General features: G+C 65.2%; 2 protein-coding genes across 5 annotated transcripts; one reads left to right on the top strand and one right to left on the bottom strand.

Annotated features, from left to right (window-relative positions):
* Window positions 1-2,624: 2,624 nt before the first annotated feature.
* Window positions 2,625-5,234, top strand: CLIC3 (chloride intracellular channel 3). Of its 2 annotated transcripts, none has more exons than XM_045196700.3 (6): window positions 2,625-2,733; window positions 3,473-3,582; window positions 3,663-3,788; window positions 3,943-4,049; window positions 4,133-4,308; window positions 4,411-5,234. In XM_045196700.3, the coding sequence occupies exons 1-6, from the start codon at window positions 2,698-2,700 to the stop codon at window positions 4,627-4,629; spliced, it is 774 nt and encodes a 257-aa protein (XP_045052635.2). In that variant the 5' UTR covers window positions 2,625-2,697; the 3' UTR covers window positions 4,630-5,234. The 2 variants fall into 2 exon arrangements, with proteins under 2 accessions (XP_045052635.2, XP_024418117.2); XM_024562349.4 differs by having other exon boundaries at window positions 4,407-5,234.
* A 14-nt stretch (window positions 5,235-5,248) lies between these two features.
* PAXX (PAXX non-homologous end joining factor) lies at window positions 5,249-6,792 on the bottom strand. 3 transcript variants are annotated; one of them, XM_024562263.4, is made up of 7 exons: window positions 6,658-6,792; window positions 6,520-6,580; window positions 6,222-6,271; window positions 5,952-6,142; window positions 5,807-5,875; window positions 5,550-5,634; window positions 5,249-5,450 (listed from the first exon to the last, which is right to left on the bottom strand). In XM_024562263.4, exons 1-7 carry the CDS (start codon window positions 6,789-6,791, stop codon window positions 5,411-5,413), a joined length of 630 nt encoding a protein of 209 aa, XP_024418031.1. In that variant the 5' UTR covers window position 6,792; the 3' UTR covers window positions 5,249-5,410. The 3 variants fall into 3 exon arrangements, with proteins under 3 accessions (XP_024418031.1, XP_071076884.1, XP_071076885.1); XM_071220783.1 differs by having other exon boundaries at window positions 5,956-6,142; XM_071220784.1 differs by lacking the exon at window positions 6,222-6,271 and having other exon boundaries at window positions 5,807-6,102.
* Window positions 6,793-7,636: the final 844 nt, after the last annotated feature.

Here is a 7,636-nt window from a genome sequence, read left to right as displayed (position 1 = left end):
TTCTGTGTCATCTTTAAAACTTTTTTATTGTGCTCAAATATTCAAAATACCGTTTCAACCATTCGTACAATTTTGTCATATTTTATGCTCAAAAGGCCCCAGATTTGGCCAATGGGTGCCCCTCCACATGGCTTCTCGTCCCTTGGACATGCCCCCCTTTGTGTGGCACTGCCTCCCTCGAGACACTCCCCAGCCCTGCCCCAACCCTCCCCACGCCCCCCCCCCCCCGCCATCTGGATTCAGCCATTTCTCCAAGGGGCTCTGGCTCCCTTTAGGGGGGTCCTGGTTGGAGCCCCCGATGTGGGCCCTGGATGTGCTCACTGCTGCAGGTGTCACTCCTCCTCCACCCTCTCGGAGGGCAGAGCTAGTAAGTCCCCGCACGGGTTCCTGCTGAGACCCCAGCACCGCCCGCGTCCCCTCCCTGTGCCTGGACAAGCCTGTGTCTCCCTGCAGAACAGCTGTTGAAACCTCGCTGGGCGGGACCACAGACAGGGCTCAGGCCAGGGGTTTCCACGCGCAGAGGGGCTGGGCCAGCAGCCGGGGGCCCTGGTGGCCAGCGCTCAGGGCTGCTCTGTGGATGGGGCGGGGGAGTTGGCCCAGGTGGGTCACGGGCACGATCAAGTTTGGTGACGGTGAGTTGCTGGTCTCACTTCTTTAAAACAGTTACTCTGGAGAGTTGGTAGAAGAAGCAGACGGTCAGATGGATGAGACCCCCTCGCTGGTGGCGGAGCATGTCAGAGGTCACCTGTAGGAGGTTCCTTCATCCTTCCCGCGCATATACCGGCATGGGCTCGGGGGGACAAGGACAGACCCTCATGCTTCGCGTGTCCCACTTGCTGGGGTTTCTCCCCGACATGCACCGGGTCCCTGGGGCTGCCAGACGAACAGCCAGGAACCAGGGGCTCACAAAAGGGAATGCCCCCCTCTTCCAGCCTGGAGGCCAGGAGTCCAAGATAGGGGTGTCAACAGCATTGGTCCCTAAGGCTGGGGGGCCCATTCCTGCTCAGTGCTGGTGAGGGCGGTGGTTCCAGTTCCTTGGCTTGTCACTTGGCTCGACGACCTCGGCCCCCACCTGCACCTGGCACTGGCCCTGGGAGCACGTCTGTGCCCAAACTCCCCGTTTTCATGCGGCCAGTCCTGACCTCCCGTCACTTCATCACATCTTGAAAGACCCGCCCACCCCCACCCCATCTTCAAATACAGCCCATGGCGAGGCGCTGGGGGCCAGGACTTCAACACATGGATTTGGGGGACAGCGCTGAGCCCTTGAAACCACGAATGCCCCAACTGCTGAGACGCGCGGGGACTGTTCACACTCCTTGTGGGTGCACATGGTGTATGCATCCCTAGGACACTTCTGGGCCAGTTCTCAAGGCTGGCACCGTGTCCCAAACTGCGCTTCCTGCACCGTTACCAAGAACACAACCCCACGAGCCAGCCCAGGGCAGCCACGGCCTTGTTCCGGTTTGTTTCTTGCGGGAAGTGGGCAGCGAGGCGCACTCGCGCACGGTTCGCTGGTTTTCTTGCAGACGTCTGAGAGCATTCTCACACACACAGACGTGTGGTGAAGAGGCAGGTGCGGAGGGGCCTCAAGCCTTCTCCAGGCAGCGGTTTGTGGGGAACACAGGAAACGAGTGGGGCAAGCCCCCCATTTCATGGAGGAGCCCCTGTAATCCCAGCGGGTGGAATAGAGGCGGGTGGAGGGGAGCCGGGTGCCACAATCATCTGTCCCGGTCAGCCCCAGGCTGGCAGAATGGCCTATGCTTGGGAGCCCTGACCCTGTGGGGTCTGGGAAGGGGCCCTCAGACCTGGTCCCAGGAGAGACAGTGGCCCTGGGAAGGCAAACCAGCCAGGCAGATCCTTCTCTCTGCCACTGGGTGGCGCTGAACTCCTGTGGGCTCCTGTCTTGGGGTGCCCCTGCGGCTGCCCCCCCCACTGGTGGAGTGGGAGAGGTGCGGCAGCCGCCCTTTCAGGGTGGGCAGGTGCACACCTGTGAGCTGGCAGGCCCCCAGACCTCCCCTGGCCTTCCAGCTGAGGGCGGTGTGGGCCGATCCCACAGGTCAGGAGGTTATGGCTTCCAACTGCACCTCTGGTTCCTCCTTTTAAAGGTTAAGCGCAGAAAGAATCTTGCCCTGAGCCCCTAGGGAGGGGCCAGGGGTGCGGGGTGCACTGGGTAGACACCTGGGCCAGGCTAGTCTCCCAGGGGCAAGTCTGGAATGCAGGCCCTGGCCCTGGCAATCAGCCTTCTCGTGCCCTGGTAGGCAGATGGGGAAACTGAGGCAGGGGCGAGGCTGTGCACTTCTCCTACACACTACTGCCTGGCTTCCTGGGCTGCATGCCCCTCCAGACACCGGGATGTTCACCTCGGGAGGGCAGGGGGGCTCCTGGCGGGGGTGACTGGATCCAGAGCTGCCCCCTCCCAGGCTGATGCCCCTCTCTCCCTGACTCCAGTCCACTGGTTGGGCCTCCATCCCACAGGACGCTCAGGCCCCCAGCTTGCTCAACCGGCCTCCGGCGGCAGGCCCTTCCACTTGGCACCCCCATGGGCACACCCTCGTGCTGGGGCACAGCCCCAGCAGCCTGGTCCTTCCTCTTAGGTGACTCCCGGGGCGGGCCCTGGGCTGGGGAGGGCGGGTGCCCAGGGAGCCTTAAAGAGACCCGGGTCCCCGCCCTGCCCGCACCTCTGCGGCTCCCACCATGGCTGAGACGGCCAAGCTCCAGCTGTTCGTCAAGGTGCCGGGCCAGCTAGGCTGGGGGGAGGCCTTGAGGAGGGGGTGCTCTGCTGGGCTCCACTTTCTGCAGTGGCTGAAGGGTGGGGTGTCTGCAGCAGGACCCCAGCAGCCCCACAGAGGCTGGGTGCAGTGGGGTTAGCGTGGGGGGAGAAGGGCCAGGGAGTCACCCTCCAAAGGGCTAGGGGTGGCCCTGCCCTGACACCCAGCCTGGGCTCCTGAGCACAGCCAGCTGTCCTGGAGAAAAAGAGCTTCCGTGGGGAGACGCCAGTCAGGCAGCCAGTGGCCAGGCCCGAGTGGGGCTGGGGGCCAGCGCAGCAGGAAGGTGCTGGGCCTGCCAGCCTCACGGGGATCCAGGTCTGGGGAGCCCCTCCTCGCCTTCGGGACTCGGGGCAGCTAGTGCTTCGGTCTCTGTGCCTGTCTGGCGTGTGAATCACCCGAAAGCAGCTCCCTGGGCGCTTCCAGCCTCCGAGCCCCGGGTCTCAGCCTGAGCCAGGGTCCCACCCCATGCCAGGAGCCGGCTCTCAGCCTCCAGGCTTCCAGGGGCTCTGAGGCCCTCCCCAGCCACCAGGGACCAAGTCAAGGGCCCTCACCGGCCACTCGCTGAGGCCATGCCCATCTGAGCTGGAGCCCTGGCATGGCACCAGCCTCTTGGCAGTGGGAGGCCAGAAGCCACCCAGCCTGGTGGCAGGATTCCTGAGTCTGCTCCTGGCCCTAACACCCCTCAACCCCACCCACCCCAGGCGAGCGAGGACGGCGAGAGCGTGGGAAACTGCCCTTCCTGCCAGAGGCTCTTCATGATCCTGCTCCTCAAGGGCGTGCCCTTCACCCTCACCACAGTGGACACACGCAGGTGAGCCCCGTGCCCAAGGGAGCCTTTTCAGGCCTCTGCCCCACCCCCAGGGCCACGACCTCCCTGCCTCGTGCCCACAGGTCCCTGGACGTGCTGAAGGACTTCGCACCAGGCTCACAGCTGCCCATCCTGCTCTATGACGGCGAGGCCAAGACAGACACGCTGCGGATCGAGGAGTTTCTGGAGGAGACCCTGGGGCCCCCTGAGTGAGAGCCTGGGCACAGCAGCAGAAGCGAAGACTGGGCGGCCAGGGAGAACACCCCCAGGACAGAGCCCAGGGAGGACGCTGTGGGGCTGGCGGGGGTGGTGCGGTGGCGCAAGGGTCTGACCCGTGTTCCCCCCAACTCGCCCCCACCCCAGATTCCCCAGCCTGGTGCCCCGATACAGAGAATCCACCACGGCGGGCAATGACGTCTTCCACAAGTTCTCCGCGTTCATCAAGAACCCAGTGCCCGCACAGGACGATGGTGCTTAGGGTGGGAAGTCGCGGGGAGGGCGGGGGAGTTGTGTTCCAGGCCGAGTCCTCAACGAGCCTCCCCACCCCTGCCAGCTCTGTACCAGCTGCTGCTGCGCGCCCTCACCAGGCTGGACAGCTACCTGCGCGCGCCCCTGGAGCACGAACTGGTGCGACAGCCACAGCTGCGGGAGTCGCGCCGCCGTTTCCTGGATGGCGACCAGCTCACCCTGGCCGACTGCGGCCTGCTGCCCAAGCTGCACATAGTGGACGTATGCGCGGGCCTGTGGGCTGGGGACAGGAGAGTGTGGGTGGGAGGGGCAAGCCTTGGAAGAGGCCCTGACGTGCCCGCGCCCCTTGCCACCCGCAGACAGTGTGTGCGCACTTCCGCCAGGCGCCCATCCCAGACGAGCTGCACGGCATCCGCCGCTACCTGGACAGCGCGCTACAGGAAAAAGAGTTCAAGTACACGTGTCCGCACAGCTCCGAGATCCTGGCGGCCTACCGGCCCGTCGTACACCCCCGCTAGCACCCCCGCCCCCGCTGCCCCCTCTGCGCACTTGTGTGCAGCCCCACAAAGCCATCTCCCGTGAGCATGTCCGCACATCCCAGGGACCAGAGGACCCGATTTTTGCCACCCCTAGGCCCTGACTAAGGCCTGCTGGCCCAGAACCAGGCGGCAGAGAGGCTGGTGGGTGGGGCACAGCCCCTCCCCCCATTCATCAGGGATGACAGGGACTGGATTGGGCTCCCAAACCAGTCAGGCCAGGGCACAGCGCTGGAAGCTTGGATGGCCGAGGAGAGGAGGGTGGGGAGCAGAGCCCAGCCTGGGCACCGCAGGGCTCCGAGCCAGTGGGTGGGGTGGCCCACATTCCTCAGACCCACCCCAGGTGGCAGGCCCCCCCATCTCCTGCAGGACCTATGGTGTGCATATGGTATGGGGTACTCCAGGCCATGTCTCACTTGGTGGGGGTCTGGAAGGGGTGTGCACCCCATGGAGTGGAAGGGTTCCGGCCCTAGGAGCCCTGCCCCTGCCTTGCATGGCCCTCTCGGCCCCCAGGCTGGTTGGGAGAGCCTGGTGGCGCCCCCCAGGGATCCAGGGCCTGGCACCTCTGTTACCTCCTGTGGCTGCACACCCAGATTGTGGTGGGTGGGGGACGCCTGACCTATTTCCCCCAGACAGCCCCCAGGAGCCACAGGCTGGCCATGACCTCTGCCCAAGAAATCCTTTTATTTGATGAGGAAAGAGCTCAGAGAAGCAGGCTTGTCCCTGCTGGGCAGCAGGACAGGAGAGGGGCTGGTGACACAGGGTCTCAGAGGCCACCCCCCTCTCACAGGCAAGTTCCTGGCAGGCTCTCACTTTTTGCGGCAGGGTCAGAGGTCATCAAAATCAACACCACTGGCTGGTTTCTTACTGGGAGAGAAGAGCAGGTGACATTATGGGGGCATGGAGGGATGGGCAGGGTCCAGGGCTGGACCCTGGGCACAGGAGGGAGGGGCGGAGGGTGGGCACCTTTTGCAGCCAGGGTTGATGAGGGACTCGCCGGGACACCGCCTCCTGACGCCAGGTCCAGGGCAGCCTCTCTGAGAATCTGGATCTAGGGAAAGCAGGATGGGGGTGGGTGCGCCTGAGTGCAGCAGGGTCCCAGGGCCACGGCCGCCTCTACACGCAGACGGAGCCCCTCCCTGGAGCTTGAGGTTTGTTATGGAGAAACTGAGTCAAAGCAGAAGGAGCACAGCCCCAACCCAAGTCATAGGCAAGAGGGCTACCTGGTAGGAACTGCGGAGGCCCCACTGGCCGAGGGCTCTTCCTGGGGCTGGCAGCCGTCTCCTCCATAACTGGGGGGAAAGCCAGGCATGAAGGCATGGGCAGGGGGGCCCGAGGGAGGCTGCGGGTGCCCACCCCCCATCCTACATGCCAGCTGCCGCTCCAAGCTGCACACGCGCTCTGCCAGGCCCAGGGTCAGTGTCTGCAGCCTCGGGGCCGCCTCTGGGCCTGGCACTTTGGAGAGCTCAAAGTCCAGCGTGGAGGGCCCTCCAGAGAGGGTCAGGGATGCTGAGTCCTCCTGAGGGGTGAAAGTCACAGCTTGCTGCTTGAAGGCTGCCCTGGGAAAGAAGGGGTGCTGAGCGCTGTGGCCAAACCCACCGGCCCCCGACCTACCCTTCCTACCTGCTCAGGGCTCACCTGAACCGGGGAGTGACGTCCTCCGCCGCACTCAGGCCAAAACGGGCTTTCTACGGGGCATGGGGGCTGGTCACCATCTCCCCTTGACCCTAGAACCAGTGGCGACACCCCAAATCTGCCTGACCTAGAGCCACCCGGGGCCCCAAGCCAATCTTAGGCTACAGCTACAGAGCCCAGGGAAGGGTGCCCAGCCCCCTTCCGGGGAGTCCCAGACAGCCCCCTTCCACCCCACGCGTGGCCCGCCCTGCAGGCGTGGGGTGCTGGAACTGCTGGGCCCGCCGGGAGCCCCGTTACCCACGAGGCCCGCCAGGCCATCCGGAGTGAAGCAGGCGCTCCAGAGCTCCGCGGCGTCCGTCACACTGCGGGGGAGGAGCTGTCAGGCGGCCACGCCCACAGAGCTGCCCGCACCGCCGCGCTCCGCGGACCCGTCACTCACTAGAGGCTGAAGCCGCCTTGGCCACCGGCCCCAGCTGTCTCCTCCTCACAGTAGCATATGAAGCGCGGGGGCCCGGGGCCCGGCGGCAACGTGCAGAGAGGCGGTGGCGGCGGCGGCGGCGGCGGCGGGACCATGGTTCTTCTGACAGCCGCGGGCGGACGAGGGGCGGACACCGCTGCCAGACCAGGGCGCCTGCGCCAGTGGGCCGTGGCCGGAACCGGGGGCTGGCGCCGAGGCGAGTGGGGCCTGCGCGGGGAGGAGCTTAGGGCCCGGGCCCGGCCCGGAAGACCTTAGGCCCGCGCGGGGCTGATAGAAAGCAGCAGGTAGAGCTTAGGGCGCGGGGCGGTGCTATCTGGGCGGTGCTTAGTGACATGGCGGGGACAAGGGGCAGGGCTAAGTCACAGGGCGGGACCCGCGTAGCTAGGGGGCGGTGCCTAGTACGCGGGGCGTGGCTCCCGAGATGGGCGGGCTGAGCCCCGGCCAAAAAGCGCGGTCCGGGCTCCGGTCCTCTTTTCCGGCTTTACTCCCCTGCACGCCCTCCATCCCCGCTGAGCCCCGGGTTCCCGCCTTCGCGTGCAGATCCCTGCCCTGTGCCCAGCCCTGTGCCACTTCGCCCCTTGCTGGTCCCAGCGGCCTCCCCCTGGCCTCCACACCCAGTCTCTCTCGCCCTCGCCTTTAGATACAAACGCAAAGCTTCTTAACGCTGAACAAGTCAAAATACGAAAGTGAATAAACTCTGGCAAGCAGACAGAAAGCTTCCTTCACTCACTCGTCCATTCCTCCCTGTGCCTCTGTGTCCTCGGCCTGGAGCACACTGGCCCGCAGGCGCGGCCCCTGACCGCCTTTTGAGATCCTATAGGTGGGCAAACAAACGCAGGAAACACGAAACTCTTAGGTAGTGCCAAGTGCCGTCTGAGCTGGTGGAGCAGCCAGAATAGGGGGATCCCAGGCAGAGAGGGCAGCTCTGCAGAAGTACCAC

This window comes from Desmodus rotundus, chromosome 1 (assembly GCF_022682495.2).
Source record: "Desmodus rotundus isolate HL8 chromosome 1, HLdesRot8A.1, whole genome shotgun sequence".
NCBI lineage: Eukaryota > Metazoa > Chordata > Mammalia > Chiroptera > Phyllostomidae > Desmodus > Desmodus rotundus.
The sequence above is the reverse complement of the archived record's forward strand: the minus strand, read 5'-3'. Positions and strand labels throughout refer to the sequence as shown.

Coding starts and splice junctions, on each gene's coding strand:
- CLIC3 (XM_045196700.3), top strand. CDS start 2,698: ATGGCTGAGACGGCCAAGCTCCAGCTGTTCGTCAAG. Junction 3,583..3,662: donor ACCACAGTGGACACACGCAG/GTGAGCCCCGTG, acceptor TCGTGCCCACAG/GTCCCTGGACGTGCTGAAGG. Junction 4,050..4,132: donor AGTGCCCGCACAGGACGATG/GTGCTTAGGGTG, acceptor CACCCCTGCCAG/CTCTGTACCAGCTGCTGCTG.
- PAXX (XM_071220783.1), bottom strand. CDS start 6,791: ATGGTCCCGCCGCCGCCGCCGCCGCCGCCACCGCCTCTCTGCACGTTG. Junction 6,272..6,519: donor CGGATGGCCTGGCGGGCCTC/GTGGGTAACGGG, acceptor CATGCCCCGTAG/AAAGCCCGTTTTGGCCTGAG. Junction 6,143..6,221: donor GACGTCACTCCCCGGTTCAG/GTGAGCCCTGAG, acceptor CTTCTTTCCCAG/GGCAGCCTTCAAGCAGCAAG.